The sequence below is a fragment of the Solanum lycopersicum genome, chromosome 10 (genome assembly GCF_036512215.1).
Source record: "Solanum lycopersicum chromosome 10, SLM_r2.1".
In the NCBI taxonomy this organism is placed as follows: Eukaryota; Viridiplantae; Streptophyta; class Magnoliopsida; order Solanales; family Solanaceae; genus Solanum; species Solanum lycopersicum.
Window position 1 is genome coordinate 64,034,429 of NC_090809.1, and position 17,058 is coordinate 64,051,486.

The 17,058-nt window shown below is 30.8% G+C and overlaps 2 protein-coding genes and 1 long non-coding RNA gene across 4 annotated transcripts; 2 read left to right on the forward strand and 1 right to left on the reverse strand.

The window, feature by feature from the left end:
• The first annotated feature begins 214 nt into the window (after positions 1-214).
• LOC104644395 (uncharacterized) lies at positions 215-757 on the forward strand. The gene is made up of 2 exons (XR_738272.4): positions 215-314; positions 475-757. It is a non-coding gene; the product is annotated as an uncharacterized lncRNA (long non-coding RNA).
• A 2,641-nt stretch (positions 758-3,398) lies between these two features.
• Positions 3,399-8,798, forward strand: LOC101252541 (DEAD-box ATP-dependent RNA helicase 38). 2 transcript variants are annotated; one of them, XM_004249541.5, is made up of 8 exons: positions 3,399-3,784; positions 3,912-4,205; positions 5,046-5,273; positions 5,571-5,636; positions 7,030-7,446; positions 7,625-7,736; positions 7,849-7,934; positions 8,468-8,798. In XM_004249541.5, exons 1-8 carry the CDS (start codon positions 3,524-3,526, stop codon positions 8,528-8,530), a joined length of 1,527 nt encoding a protein of 508 aa, XP_004249589.2. In that variant the 5' UTR covers positions 3,399-3,523; the 3' UTR covers positions 8,531-8,798. The 2 variants fall into 2 exon arrangements, with proteins under 2 accessions (XP_004249589.2, XP_069146420.1); XM_069290319.1 differs by having other exon boundaries at positions 3,413-3,784; positions 8,292-8,798.
• A 5,298-nt stretch (positions 8,799-14,096) lies between these two features.
• LOC101253847 (protein RGF1 INDUCIBLE TRANSCRIPTION FACTOR 1) lies at positions 14,097-17,058 on the reverse strand. Its single transcript, XM_004249633.5, has 3 exons — positions 16,262-17,058; positions 15,563-15,781; positions 14,097-14,590 (listed from the first exon to the last, which is right to left on the reverse strand). Exons 1-3 carry the CDS (start codon positions 16,439-16,441, stop codon positions 14,372-14,374), a joined length of 618 nt encoding a protein of 205 aa, XP_004249681.1. The 5' UTR covers positions 16,442-17,058; the 3' UTR covers positions 14,097-14,371.

Here is a 17,058-nt window from a genome sequence, read left to right on the forward strand (position 1 = left end):
GGTCTTTTTTCTAAAAAAATTGTTGACTATGTGTACAAGACATATACATTACGATCTCAATTGATTATTGGCATGTTTGCTTTAATGTAATTGACCAAAAATGGTAGAGAAATATATCACAAGATTCATGAAACATCTTTTATTAAAAAATTTGTTGACTAAATATGCTATAAATAGGACATAAAGGAAAATAAACATCATCATCAAATATCCGCACAAATTACTTGCAAGTGGCTTATTGAGCATTACATCAAAAATTAAGATGAATTTCAACGCAATGGCTTTTTTCCTCATCTTTATGATGACAGGACTATGTAAGTCTTTTATTCGCTTTATATTTATAGTACTTGAATATCATACAGTTTTCCATAATTTCTTAAGTTCATTCTATAAACTTTTTGTTCTTTGATATAAAACTTATTTATTTATAAGTTAAATAATAATATTAATAAATTGTAAAATTTTATTTGTTAGGTTTTTCGCAAAAGGCTGAAGCGCGAGATATTTCCCCTTGTTGTTGTGACAAAGACCCCTCAGTTTGTTATCGTTTGTGTGGCTATATACAAGACTATTACTGTAACGGCATGTACTGTATTTGTGGGAGTAAACGACCTCCAGTTCAGTTTGCACAAACTAATGGAACTACAAATTTAAGAATTTGAGTTTCTACAGACAAAAATAGAAGTGGAATTCAATTTCAGTTTTATGTAGTTTACAATATAAGGCATTACCAGATATAAAAGCTTATGTTTTTCTTCTTTCTGTCCTTTATTTTGATAATAATAGTCTCCAATTAAAAATATATTTACATGCTACAATTAAATTTCTCCCATGCTTAAATTGAGACATTTATTTTTAATCAAAACCTTTTCTGATATTGCATAATGCGAGCTCAATACACCTACTTTACTAACTCTAAAAATTAATCGATCTCAATGCGCTCTCCATTATCATACAAGTAGAGATCGAGAAGAATACTTATGATATACAAAACTAAGTAAAACAGAGTTTGAAAGAGCTAATAATAGTTAGCTATCGAAAAAATATACCTACAATACATATCTTAGATGTAGACATGAATCATCCACAATTCTTCAATCCATAACATTTACAAATGTAGACATAATTATAAATCATAATATAAGACAAATGTAGGAACCAAATATCACCACCAAAATAAGTAAACGTAGAGCATGGACTCTAGTATATGAAAGAGTACATCTCTAACATTCATGAATTGATCTAGGGTACGGGAGGATATGGATACATTCATTCGTAACGAGCCTATGTATATATTAAAAAATGTGAATAATGATCAATAATGTAATAATTTTTTCTTGATAAGTTAATAATATCAAAAATTATATTTTAAATTTTTTTTAACTTACAATTTTGATCTGCCCAACCAATTCTTTGGTGACCCAAATCATAGACAATGCTTATCTCTAAGAGCAATATTTGTGTAACAAGAGAAAGAAATATAATTAATGTCAACCTAAATTAAATGCAAGAAATGTAATTAGGGATATATATATATATATGATTACTTTCTTTTGTAAATATTTGAAATTCATTTAAAAATATTTTGTTCTTAATTAAATATGATTGTTAATTAGTTATGTTTAATTGATTGTATATATTCCGAGTTAATTAGCTTACAAATAGCTCAATTATACAAATATATTTGTGAATTCTATAAATTCACCCGCTAATTATACAAACCCGTGAATTATGTAAACGAAACAACTTAAATTGTAGCTACAACTCTTAAATATGCAAACTATAGTTATGAAGCATAATTAAATTTATTATAGTGGCTATGTACAAAAATTTCCTTTTATTATCTAGAAAAGATTTGTGTAGATTTATTTATTTTTGGTTATATTGAAACTAAATGTGAGATCATTGAGATGAGGTGTTTGAGGTTCATTTGATTGTATTATTATATATTTATATCTCATTGTGATATTGTCACTTTGCACATATACTTATGTTGTTATGAATTTATAATATGTGATTTTTACCCTTTAACATCTCATTTTGGACCAAAGTATTGGTGGCAAGAACATTTTTAAATCAAACTACAAAGGGTGATATTTTTGAAGCAAAGTATTGAAGATAAGGGCATTTTTCAGCCAAGCTATTAATGGAGAGTCATTTTATTCCTTTCACATAGTTTAAGAGCATTTTTTACCTTTTTTTTTATTTTTTATAAATAGTTTTGAGAAGGAAAAATAATTTAAATGTATAAATAAATTGAAAGTGATTAAGACTTCTAAAAAGGAATAGACTAAGATTAAAGCTTTAAAAATAAATTATGTAACAATTTATTTGAATCAGTTAAATGATCATAAAGTAAATCAATTTAGTCAATAAAGTCCAAAAAAAAGTTTGGGTAAAATATTTGATTAAGTAAAAATAAAAAGGGCAATTTTATATATAACAAAGAAAAAATTGCTAATTTTATGCTATAGCAAACAATTTAAAATTGTGTTTTGTAGCAAATTGAAAGTTTGCTACGAGTCTTTTTTTGTGTATAACAGATAAGGAGATCTCTTTCTTTTACACACTTCCAAATTTTATTCTATTTTAAAAAATAGGCGGCAGATAAATAAGGAAAGATCTCATAATTCACGCGAATTCAGATTCAGTTTCATTCTGTCTTCTTATCCTTCGCTCGAAATAGCTCCATTGTAGACAATTCAAAAAATTGATCAAGCTATTGAAGGTATTAATCAAGCAAGCAAGATAAATTTGTTTTCAGAGATAGAAATAAGAGTTAATTCTGATTTTATCGACAATGGTGTTTAAAATTCAGATTTCGTTTTTCACTTTTATCAAATCAATTAAATGTATATTGAGATGTGAATATTTGTCCCTAATTGATTTGATTAGTTAATATGAAATTTACATTTGATTAGAAAAACTTGCGATAAATTTGTTGTTAATTTTGAATTATTGATTTGAGATTCACTACAATCATAGTATTGTCTTTATTTAGAACTGTATATGAGATCTGATTTATCAACACATACTTAACTAATACTAACATTATTAATACATGTATAACTCTATCAAGCCACTATAAAAAAAAAATCTGCACATACTACTAATCTAGTTACAAATTGTTGTGATACTAAATGCTCCTTAATTTTGTTAATGATTCTTATTACGATGATGATAATATTTCATGATTATTACCAGAAAAAACATTATTTAAAAATACAATTTAAAAAAATATCAGGAACATTGTATATCATCTCTATATAGTAAAGTAAAGTAATATTAATAAATATATATATATATATATATATATATATATATATATATATATATATATATATATATATATATATATATATATATATATATATATATATATCATTTTTTATATAATTATAAAAAAAGATTCTAAAATAACAATATTAAGAGTCCCTAAATTTGAGGTAAAAAACTTTGCGGAGGATCCCTATATATTTACATCTCCCTTTTCTGACATTTTACTTTAGCTGTCACAATTCTGATGGCCGACACTTCTAGTACCTCCGGTATCACCAGTAGCACCGCCGCTTCTACGACGGCAAACCCACCGGAATCCAAAAGTTGGGCAGACCAAGCCGACGAGATCGATCAAGCTGAGCAGTCGGCAGACCAAGCTGAGCAGTCTTCCGCTTCGAACGAAGAAGGCGCTACTGCCGAGATAAATATCGGATCTTTACAAGTCGATGAGTCCAAAAGAGAAAACTCCACTCTCTCTGAGCCGGAAGATTCAAGCATACAAGCGGTATGTTTTTCCTCACTCTTTATTGTTTTTGTTTTTTTTGGATTTGTGCCACTCTTTGGAGCTTGAATAAGCTGATTTTGTTGTATTTTTTTTAGCTAAATTAGGGTTTTATCAATGAAATATATAGGTTACATCTGGCGATACTATGTACAAATCAGCGAAGAGATTTGAGGATTTGAACTTATCTCCTGAGCTATTGAAGGGATTATATGTACAAATGCAGTTTGAGCGTCCTAGCAAGATTCAGGAAATTAGTTTGCCTATGATTCTTACGCCTCCCTACAAGAATCTTATTGCTCAGGCTCATAATGGTTCTGGTAAAACTACTTGCTTTGTGCTTGGGATGTTGAGTCGGATTGATCCAAAGCTTGCTGCCCCTCAAGCTCTCTGTATCTGTCCAACCAGAGAATTGGCTATTCAGGTATGATATAAGATGCGAATACCCTTTTTGTTGTTGACTTTTGTTTTCGCCTGCACCTGGAACTTGTTACTGGTAAAGAATTTCCTTAAAATTATTAAGGTTTAGGCAGATGGGAATAAATCAAGTTTTCGGCTTAGGAAGATGGAAAGAAATCAAGTTTTCCTTGTTGGCAACCAGGGTTGTGGCCAAATTGTCAATCAAGTGGTTGAGAGCCATGACGTCTTAGGTTCAAAACACTAGTTGACTCTTCCTATCTGTGGTGAGAGGTTAAATTAGTTGAGGTAGCCCCCCTAGATCTTTGATCAACATCATTGACCTAGGCCTATCTTTGGGTGCAACAATGATGTTGGCATTGGAGAGTTAATTTCTTGCAGGATCAATTACTTCACAACTTTAATGCTTAGTTGAATAGAAAGTTTTGCGCAACATTATGCGTGTCAGATTATGCATGCATTTTAGTTTTATATATGCTTCACTAGATATCTATTTCCCAGAAAGGTATATGCTACACGGCATATCTATATTATAGAAACTTTACTTACGTTGCTTGCATGTAATGTTGCTTGTATGGTTATGTTTTAACTTTTATGTGTTCATGCATATAGTTTTTGAGATGGCCAGACATGATGCAAAGTATTCATATTTGATTTGATTATTTGCTATCTAGAGTGGTGGCTTAAGCTGTTTTTTATGGGGAATTGTAGAATCAAATAGGAAGTTGAGGAAAGAATAATACTTTCAAGTGTTTTTACATTTCAAAGAAGAATCTAAGATGTTTCTTCATTATTCAACAAGCAAAAAAGTACTTTAGAAGGTTTAGTTTTAAATGGTTGATTGCAGAATATGGAAGTGCTATTGAAGATGGGGAAGTTCACTGGCATAACATCAGAGTTAGGTATCCCAGCAGATTCTGCCAACTATATTCCAATTTCGAAACGGCCGCCTGTCACGGCACAAGTAGTGATTGGCACACCTGGGACTATAAACAAGTGGGTGACGGCAAGGAAACTGGGCATGAGTTGTATGAAAATTCTTGTGTTTGATGAAGCGGACCACATGTTGGCAGAGGTAATTGGTTCTCTATCCGCACTTGCTAGTTCATTTGGATTTTCCCCCTCTTGTTGATGTTTATTGTTATACATGTGATTTTTGAATTATTTAAATCACTTATTCTTTTGTGTTTGTTGATGTAAAAATGTTTTTTGACCTTTGCTTTCTAAGATGAATGGTAGTGTTGAGCATAATGAGCTAGTTTTCTAGTTTCCAGTCTCATATTTAGGGATTTTGCTCCAAATGTTTAAGAGTTTGTGCTTTGTCCTTTTATCAATTTTCAGTATCTAAAATTGTTTTCTTCTGCACGCACAGAGTGGTTTTCAGGATGATTCCATAAGAATAATGAAGGCAATCGTTAAAGCCAGTGCTAACTGCCAGGTTGGTTAAAGTTTGGCCTTAGTGCTTTTTAAATTTTCAGTTCACCTGATGATGGAATTATCTTTGAGGTTTTTGCTGCTGCGAATTGCTTAGTTTGTAATAAGAGTCCGAAAAACTTCATTGGCCACATGCAAGGTTGAGTCTTTCAAATGGTTGAGCCTTAGAGTGGCACATTACGGTTTTCCTGATTCAGAAGTGAAAAGAGAAACTTTTGCAGCATACCTAAATTTAGCATATAAGAATTACAAATCAAATTGTATACTTGTTTTTCTTATGACGGTGGTTCGGGGACAACTTACCTGCACTTATAATAATTTACCTCCTAAGTAAATTTTTTCACGGAAGGCCTAGACAGATACAGGAAGAGACCTTCCTCAATGGTTGTTCGGTCGCACCTATGGTGCATCAAATTATTTTTTACAACAGTAGTAAGTATGCCTCTGTCGCAACTTATGTTGAGGGTGAATAAAAACTGATCATGTCGCTCCATTTTTCTTGAAACTGGTAAAGTTGCATTCTCTAATGATGGAGACCTTTAAAAAATTGTTAAGAACAGCCTAAGGTACTTACAAAGAATTTCCCAACTGTTCCAGCTTCTTCTATACAATGTTCTGTTGTATACTCGATCATAGTCCATTTGATCTCTGTTAGACAGAAGAAGAAAGAAGAAATAGATGGTTATTCGTCTTCTTTCTCAAAGTTATGTCACCCCATTTAAACTCATCTCATGCCAATATTATATAAAATAAATGTACAAAGTAGTAAAATTTCTTTGTATTTTCTATTGACGTATAAAACGTATATCTCTCTGTAAGGAAGAATAACTCCTAGAAAAGTATAGGACACAAAATAGAAGTGCAGGTGCTAACATGTATAGAACATTTCCTTTCTTAGTAGGTATGTCCTTCATGGGGCATTTGCCAAATTCAGTTTTCCAAAACTAACCAACTAAGTTTGTTTTGAAGTACAACTGACAAATGCACATAGCACTCAGCAAAACAATAAAGAGAAGCAAAACCGATGCTAGTCTTTATTGTACTAGTAAAAAGGAATAGGGGCTGCCTCATGTTTCCTCTAAATGTACACTATGGGATAGGGAGTGGGAGTAGAACATCAAGCAATATGTAAAATCTAAATCTTCACTGTTTTCATTTAGTGAGTAATGAGTATAGTCTGAGGCTTAAATTAAGATGCATTTTATAGAGTCGGCCAATACCTGAGTTTATTTTCTGCAAAAAAAGGGATGTGGTGAGGGCTGCAAATGGGTCTGTAAGTTATAAACCTGTAAGTTGTTGTTTACAATACATTCTTCCTGATAAGCTTTCCCCCATTGGACGATTATTTGGAAACAAATTGATGTTGAACTTTTCTTTTTCATCATCTTTATTTGCAGGTGCTTCTGTTTTCTGCAACGTTTGGGGAAAATGTCAAAGCATTTGTGACAAAAATTGTTCAAGATCTTTTTGTGCAAGATTACAATCAAATGTTTGTGAAGAAAGAAGAACTTTCACTGGATTCAGTGAAGCAGTATAAAGTGCAGTGTCCGGACGAACTTTCAAAAATCATGGTGATTAAAGACAGAATACTAGAACTAGGACAGAAGGTGGGGCAAACAATCATATTTGTTCGTACCAGAAACAGTGCAAGTATGTTGCATAAGTCATTGGTTGACTATGGCTATGAAGTGACAACAATTCAAGGTGCTCTTAGGCAAGAAGACAGAGACAAAATAATCAAGGAGTTCAAAGATGGATTGACACAAATTCTTATATCAACTGATCTTCTTGCTCGTGGATTTGACCAATCACAGGTAATTTTAGATTTGAGGCTTTCCAGTTGCCAACCTTATATATGCTATACAAAATTGTTTCTTCTTCTGGATGTGAAGCTTGTTGTGTAGCAATAATATTTTATCTCTTTCTTTCTTGATTTCTGTCTTGGTGGCTAACATTATAAAATCTTAAAAAGCTATTATAATCTGTTTGCAGGTTAATTTGGTGGTTAATTATGACCTCCCTGTGAGACACGAGAGTCCAACAGAGCCAGATCATGAGGTATACCTGCATCGGATTGGTAGAGCAGGACGTTTTGGACGCAAAGGTAATTTGTTGTCACTTTCTTATGCATGCTTCCTTGATATATTAATAGCTGAAAATGAACCACATATAAATGTTATGAACTTTACGCAACATTTCCCTCTTGTGTTGAGCAGGTGCGATATTCAACTTGCTGTGCAGTGACAGAGACAACATGCTAATGTCAAAGATTGAGAACCATTTCAACCATCAAGTGGCTGAGGCATGTATCTATTGTTTACTTACTGCATTTTGGGCTTTTCTTTATTTTTGACGCATAGGATCCTGCCCAAATTTTTTGTAGGACTAGATCATAGGTGCATACAGGTGCTTAGCATCTGGCTGCTTATGTTCATGGCCTTCTAAATAAGGCTGGAGATATAGTATCATGATTAACTATACACAGGGTTGGTAATTTGTGGCCTGAAATTAGTTTTAAAGGATATTACCCCCAGTTAAGATGGAACAAACTCGACTCCTCAGAATTTCTCCATTGTGTGTGGGAGGAGGGGAGTGAGGTTGCAAATTCACACTACAGTAATAACTAAAAACTTATAATTCAATTCCGAATGAAATGCAGATGTGATTCAAGATAAAGATAAGATGAACAAAGCATTTAGGATTATGGTCGAATGCAACATTTTGTAGTATGCTATTCACAGGAAAAAGTATCTGGCCAATGTCTAGTTCAATTTGGTATGATCCATGGTGACATGACACTAAACTCAAGTTAATTATTTCATGTTGGGTATGCAGATTCCCTCATGGAGTAATGAAGAAGATTTCGAAAATGCTCTGAAGATAGCTGGCTTGCTGTAAGCCGAGTAGAATGTTGGTTAACAGTTCTCAGGAGATATGCTCGCTCGCTCTACTTATTTCGATCTTTCCACTGTTGAGTTTTGACAACATCTATATATTTCACTGAAGCAGCATCAGCAATATAGACTCCGTTTATAGTGATCGAGTTTTGTCCAGTCTGTATTTTTTTCTTAATGTCTTGTTATATTCATCGACTTCGAGTAAAACAACCGTGATGACATTTGTATAGTTGACAGAGCAGTGCTCCTGAAAGGCTTTTCTTCTTTGATTGCTGTCATGCTTCACTTACCATTTCTGGTGTTACAAGTTCTCAAAATACACTGTCAAAAGAAACTAAATTTTTTTAGATGTCACATGAACATGTGACGAAAGATAATTATATTTTACTTTTTAGATGCTATAATTTGAGATGTCTAATTAGTGCCTTTTGTTGATGCATAATCTAATACTAATCCATATACAAACACAGCTATAAGGATCACTTTCCCCACCATATACAAGGTGTGAATTTGAATTAGTCGAGGGTTTAGTATGCATAAATATCATACATCGGGTCGTATTATTCATTCCACAGGACCTTGGTTGAAGGTTACGAAGTAAAGGGTCCTTGGATTATGAGCCTTTGATGGATCTTGGATCAACGTATGGAGTCCATCCATGGAGATTCTAGTCTTGATCCTCAAGTGTGTACCTGCAAATAGAAGAAGATGAACAGGTGGTTAGTCTGATTCATTTAGGGTCCTATTTAAACAAAGTATATATATAAACAAGGTAGGTGTGGATGTGTTCGATAGGCAGAAAATGTTCTCATTTTTGCAAATAATAAATGATTTTTTTACTTATTTTTGTTATCGATGAGTAAGCAAAACTTAGTGGAGGGGTGGTGGAGGTATAGTTACAGTTACGGAGGGATGGGAATGAGATGAAATGAGGACGAAATGTCACTTATAAAAATTGTATTTTTTATTTTCATTAGAAATTTTTTCAGAGATATCGGAGAATATTTGGATTTCTCTTCAACTAATATATTACTTCTTCCTTCTTTTTTTCACACGTCAAACTTTGACTTGGGACATCTATTATAAATTAATGATTGTTATAATAGCAAGTTCAAATTTATCATTTATTCTAGATATAAACTCAATGTTAATAAATTGAGGATATAATATGAAAGAGAAAAATAGTCCTTCTTAATTTGTCAAAAAATACCAAATAAAAAGAAAAATCAAATTAAAAAATACATGATAAGTAAATAGAGTCATAGAAGTATAAACTAGTGGAGGTAGGATTATGAGAGATATATAAGGAGGACTAAAACGTCAGTTACAGAATATGTATTCTTTATTTCCATTAGAAATTCATTTTTTCAACGATATCGAATAATATTTTCTAAGAAATATTATTGCCCACTCCGAACGAACGCCTTCAATTTAGGTTTATCTTCAACTAACATACTACAAACTAGTTCCACTTTTAGTCTTACTTAAGACTTTGTCTCCTTCCCCTTACAATTGACATGTTATAAGATTACATATAACAATTAATATTCTTGAAATATCATCATGGAAAATCTAAGAGAATCTTCAACTTCCACATATTTGTATGCCCCTTTAGTTATCTCTTTGATGGGCATAATTGCCTCAGCAATAGCATTACTAATATACCAGTTGATACTACCCAAATATTGCCTTGAAAGTAGAAATACACAAACTCTTATAAGCCCAACAATTCAACAAACTCACTTACCTATTGGAGTAGACAATAAAATCTTAAAAAAAATACCTATCATATCTTATAATTTAATTCATACAAAGGGTAAATTATTTCATGTAGATGAAAATGAGTGTGCTGTTTGCTTAGGTGAATTGGAAGATCAAGATTTGGTCCGCTCGTTGCCTATTTGTCGACACACTTTCCACGTGGCGTGCATCGATAAGTGGTTCGTGGCACACTCTAATTGCCCCGTTTGTCGTGCTCCAATAACGGAGATAGAGATATATGCCATGTATTTATTGGATTTAATATCGAATATGAATTTAAACGATGAAAATACTTCTTCTACTTCTACTTCATCATCAAAAATACAACCACGTGACATGCTTAGACATGATGTATCAATCGTAATGTCTAAAGAAAAGAGATCAACAAAGTTGTCATCACAAATAAGGAGATCATTGTCTATGGGTTACACTTATGATAATCATGAAGGAGATCACTCATCATTAAGTAGCAAATCATCAAAGTTATTGAGTTCATTGTCTCTAATTGGTAGGGGAAAAGGAAAACAAGTTATTCCCTACTAATCGCGAATTCAAATTTCATCGGAGGCAAAAATATTGAATAGGTGAGTTTTTCATGATATATTCAAGCCGTACTGAACACAGTTATTGTGTTGATGGAGGTAACATATTACAATAACATAGTTAGTGAAATTCTACAAGTGAGGTTTTAAAAGGATAGAATATACATAAACTTTACCATTATTATGTTTGTGAAATAACATATTAGCCATGATATTAATTGAAGTGCATACCAGATTATTGAAACACCATGATTATATTAGTTTTAAATAATCACTCCTTGCTTCCCCTTGCCCTTGAATTTTCTATTTGGCTCTAATTATTATTTTTAGTTGAGTTTTTTTGCTCTATTTTCTCTTTTTAAAGTGTTTTTCATTTATCTAGGAAGTTTTTTTAAAAAAACTTTTAGTCCTCTAATTATGACTAATTCTTATATTGATGCTTGTAATATTTACGTAATCACTTTTAGTTGTTAATTAATTGAATGAGTATTTCTAATATCATTGTTTGCGTGAATTTTTTTTTAATTAAATGCATTATCAGTTATTATATACTTTATTATTCACAAATTTGTCATGTTACATATGACATATGTGTCTATTAATTTAATTTTATACAAATTTAAGTGTTTACTTGTGTATATAAAAAATTAAAAAATATAAATGTCAATTAAAATTAAATTAAAAAGCATATTTAATTATTTATGTATGATGTATCAATTATAAAGAGAACGAACAAATGAATCAATATATTGTCATGTTCTAAGCCTTCACACAATTGATTTCCTCCTCTTGATGATATGCCTTCCCCTCTTTGTAATGCTACTACTTTATTCTTGGCATCTAAGATAAATCTTCAATCTCCATTTCTCTTTATTCCTACAAGCTAAGTCATTAAAAACAAATGACGTAATTAATTGCCACTAAAAATCTTTTGATGCAGGATATATGAATATTAACATTCTAGAAAGTATTACTAATCAGTTCAGTTAAGTACTTTTATCTTTATAAGTGTGATTGTTGTCTTCCGCTGAGTTAAGTAAGTCAGGCCAAGGGTTCGTTTGAGGCCAGTAATAGTCACAAAGTGTCAGTACTGCCCAGGGTGTAGGCTCGAAGTGTGACATAAAAAAAACATAAGACGTGTATTTCAGTAATTTTTCCTATTAATCAATTGCTTCATTTTAAGCCCATGGACAAAAGTTGCCTAACAATTCAGTAAACCACCTCAAGGTCGGATTGCGCAAACTAATGAAACTACAAATTGAAGAGTCAAATTTCTTGAGACAAAAATAGAAATGTAATTCTATTCTTGTTTTTATGTAACTTGCAACAAGGCATTAGCCAAATAAAAAAGTTTTTTCTTTTCTCCATTTTCAATTTATATGATACCTTTCGAATTCTGAGAGTTAATTAATTTTTTCATCGTAATTTAAATTCATCTTTTAAATAGTTTGAACTGTTCAATTATTGTGACTTATAATACTTTTAACATAGGTAAATTTTATCTCAACAAACTTAATGATTCCATATCAAATTTTAAAATTTTGATTCTTGAATTTAAACTACGCCACATAATTAAATTGGGATGGACTATGGAGTGAGTTAATATTTATTATTTTAAAAGATTTAAAATTTATATGTCGAAATATATAGTTTTGACTCTTAAAATTTGAACTGTATGAAAAAAAATTGAAACGAATAAAGTAAATATTAATTTTGCACAAGATATTAATCATTGAAAAATTACTATGTTAAAATTTTTTTTTTTTTAAAAAGTTATATGATGATTAATTACATAATTGATTTTTTAAAGATCTATAAAAGCTACGGTTTATATTAAAACCTAATAACTTAAAATAAATGAGTATATATATATATATATATAAAATTAAAAAGACAAAAAAATTTTAGGAAGTATTTAATATTACGAATAGGTTTGAATATGCAAATCCATGCTAAGTTTTTTTTTTTTTTTTAAATGTATTCTACTTTTAAAATATATATTCTTGTTTGACAAGTGTCCCTTTTTTCTAATGAATAAATAATTATTAGTCAATTTTGGTTTTTAATGAAAAATAACTTTGTTGTTTGACTGCAGAGAATTACTTATTTTTTCTTCCATACCAAACACACACCCTAAGCAAACTATGTTGAATTAGCTTATACGAAAATGCATATTTATTTGTAAATGATGTTTGCAATAGGTTATAAAAATATATATTTTGTATCTATTAATTCAATATAAATATTAGACACGATACTTTACCTTATTTTATATAATATATACTTCAGAACATTGATTAATGAAAAAAAAATACTTTACTACATTAATCACGATGGCTTTTACATTGTGTATAGAATCTTTTAAACTTTTGTCCTATTCTTTTTTATTAATTAACCAAGAAAGAGATACAAGATGCTCTCTATACCCTACTTGCAAATGAATTTTTGAATCTTTTTTTATATATTATGGTTTATGGATTAAGTGTCAACTTCAAATCATTATGATTAACAAAAAATAATTTTTTTAAAAAAGAAATAATTAGTAAATTCAATACCAACCCAACCAACTGTTTGTACATTATTGGATGGGATCATCACATCACATTCTAAAATCAATCACTCCTTTAATTAGCAGTTGTTTGCCTAATTATTAGGCTCCACATATTATATATTAGAAAAAAAAATATTTATTAGTTCAAAACATAGGTTTGAAAGTTAACAACCATTAGGGAAATGACAAAAAGAAAGAATCAAATTGAAGAACTCATTGAGTATAATGTTATGGGGGGGGGGGGGGGGGGAATCCCAAATAATCACTTTTCAGTTCCTATAATTGAAAAATAATTATTTATTCTGAAGTTTTAAATTTGATAATTGAGCCATTTGAAGAATTGAAGAGTTCGAATGTAATGACTATTTTTCAAAGATGAAATTTATCAAAGTAATCCATCAAAGATTGATCAGACTTAAGTTAACTAATGCTTATGTTCGTGTCTAGTTTTACTCACTTTCAAAATAATTGAAAAATTTAATTTGTTATCTTTGAAGTGGTATTCGATACTTATATGATTAAATTCGAATTAACACAGAAAATAGTATTTTAACACTCCACCATTGTTGGTTTCTACCTAATATATTATTATCAAGAAACAAAACTAGGTAGAATGATAAGAAAGTTGGTTTGCATGTATTAAACAAATAAAAAGGTTGTTACTTTATATAAACGACCCATGTGGGTTGGTGGGCCAATGAAAACTATAAAACTAACTCCAACAAACACTTTGCCTTTTTAAATTTCTTAATTAAATTAATTACAATGTACAATAATCTTCCAACTTTTTTTTTTTCTAATATAAAACAAATTGTGCATTATTGCTTTCTTTTTTCTCAATCTTTCCTTTCAAAAGACCCCACCATCTTCAAAAAGGAAACTTCATCAACCTTTACAACCCCTCCTTATATGTCATGAGTTGTATAAAGTAGTTTTTTAAATGTATTATTTTTTGGTTAATTATTATTATTATTATTTTATATGTTTGTTATGAACCAAGAGGTGCTCTATGAGGAATCCCTTTTCTTCTTCTAGCATTTGAAGGTGGTGGTGGAGGGGTGGGTGGGTATATATTGTCATGTTCTAAGCCTTCACGCAATTGATTTCCTCCTCTTGATGATATGCCTTCACCTCTTTGTAATGCTAGTACTTCATTTTTGGCATCTAAGATAAAGCTTGAATCTCCATTTCTCTTTATTCCTACAAGCTAAGTCATTAAAAACAAATGATATATAGTCCAAAAAAAATGTCACTCATCATCTTTCAACATTACTTCAATTGGAATATCACTACAACAATAACAATTTTTGGTAACGATAAATATGCACATCGCACATTAACGAGGAATACTAAATTCTTTCCTAGCATTAGTTAATATCGTTATAGGATTTACAGACATTTACAACTACTAAAAATATATTTAGCAGCAATTAAACTATTATCTTTAATTAATTGCCGCTAAAAATATTTTGTGGTAGGATATATAGATATGAACTTGCCCTAATGGTGAATGTAGGCCTATAATGGAGTCCTCAATCATTGTATTTGTAGTGTATGTATATATGTAAGTTGTGAAAATGTATAGTGTATGCATATATGTAAGTTGTGAGCACAAAAATGAAAATGTAATAACAGTATTTTTGAAAATTGGTTAATTGGTTATTCTTGAAAAGGATGGCATGTGTATCTATTTATAGATTCCCTAGCTCTCCATGTGGCTTCATGATCAGTCACGAAGTCAGGAATTTTATTTTAAAAAATATAGAAATATTGTACATCTCAAAATTTAGCATACGACTTTAAAAATAATTTTTGAACCAATTTTATTTAATTCCTATACTATTTATACAGTATAACATTTTGACAATAGGATTCAATTGAGCCATCCTATAAACATAGCTTCACCTTTGTCAATATGGCATTCAAAGGCTACTTGAACTTTGGGGTTGTGACCATAATGATATGATGATGAAGATGATATATGTATTTTTGGTAGGGAGTTACAATCAATGATGGTGATGAAGATGTGAAGTTTTATTATTTATTATGAATATGTGGGACATAATTAACATGAATCATGATGTATGAATAATACAATGCCATAACCAAACAAAAATAAATGATAAATTTAATAGGTAAAAAATTAAGTAATATCAATTAACAAAATTAGATAATTTACCTTACATCCAAGAGAACAGAAACGAAATGTATCCAAAAGGCTTCTTCCACATATTTCACAAACATGAGAACTTGCTTTGCCACTGCTCTTTGGTTGTGGCCTTTCATTTAGAAATAAAACTCTTGCACTGTTGATTACATAGGTTTGCACTCCACTTATATCCAATACTTTTTGAATCTCTGAAACTCTAACCACATCATGATATGATGATCTCCTTATCTACATATATATTTTAACAACAATTATTTACAAATTTTAACCACACGCACATGGTAAAACCAAAAAAAAAATGTACAATAAACCATACCTAATACTTTTTCTTTTTCCTTTTTAGATAAAATTTGAAACAAAAAAGATTACTTACTAAGTAAGAAAAATACATTACAAGAATTGCGGAGCCCAAATTTTTCTATTTTTGAGTTTTATACTAAATGTAGATTATTTGACAAAAAAAAATGAGATTATTCAGATAGCAAGCATCTTCTCTCTCTCATTCTCTCCAATTGTAAGTTCGAGTCAATAAGAGTCAAAAAGGAACCATGGACACAAACAAACACGAAGTATGAGAAAAGATTATTGAGTTTGACTGAACCTTTAACTATGATCATAACGATACTCATAATGCCAATGTTATGAATACTAAGCATACCTATATGGCCGTGAATTCAGATTAGTCGGATCTTAAAAAATAAAATTTACCTGAATGACTTGATGATCTTTGTGTTTAGATGAGCGGCAATAGAAGCAAAAAGCATTGTCATTGCAGTCTAAGCAGTACATATTGCATTCGCTCCGGGCCGCATCACCGTGGGTCCGGCAAATCGAGAAAAAAGCAGTGTTCAATAATGGCTCTAGCCATGGCGGAACCAGCATTGTCATCAAACCGATCTTCGATTATCAATCAACTCGCTGCAATCTGCTCAGAATGCTCCGTGAAGATTAATTAACACCTAATTCACCCAATGTGCGTTGGAGAAGAAGAAGTTGTATTGACGATGAAGAATCAGAAGAATTTGGAGGACACAGAGAGAAATTTTTTAGAGAGAGAAAAATGGGGGATTGGAAAGGGAAGAGAAGAAGGAAGAAGGCCTAACCTAAACTAACAGCAACTTAAAATTCAACAATAAAAACATGGGGTGGGGTGGGGTGGCGTGGGTGTAGGGGTGAATGAAAGTAGATCTGACGGTTGAGAAGAGTTGATGGTGGCCGAGATTGATTTTGATCCGTTGGATCATTTTGTAGAAAAAAATAAGAGAAAGGGTATGTGTGAGTTTGGCGCTTACGCCAACTTTTTTGTTTTTATTTTTAATTTTTTTTTTCGTGTTCAATATTTATATTGAAGCTTAATTAAATTTAATTTTATATAAAAAATTTAATATTTAAATAAGTAAAATTATTTAATAAAAACACTTTATATTTAGAGAAATTCAAACTCAAAACGTTTAATTAAAAATAAAAAAATTATTTAGTCGTAATTTTTGTTAATGCTTACGCCA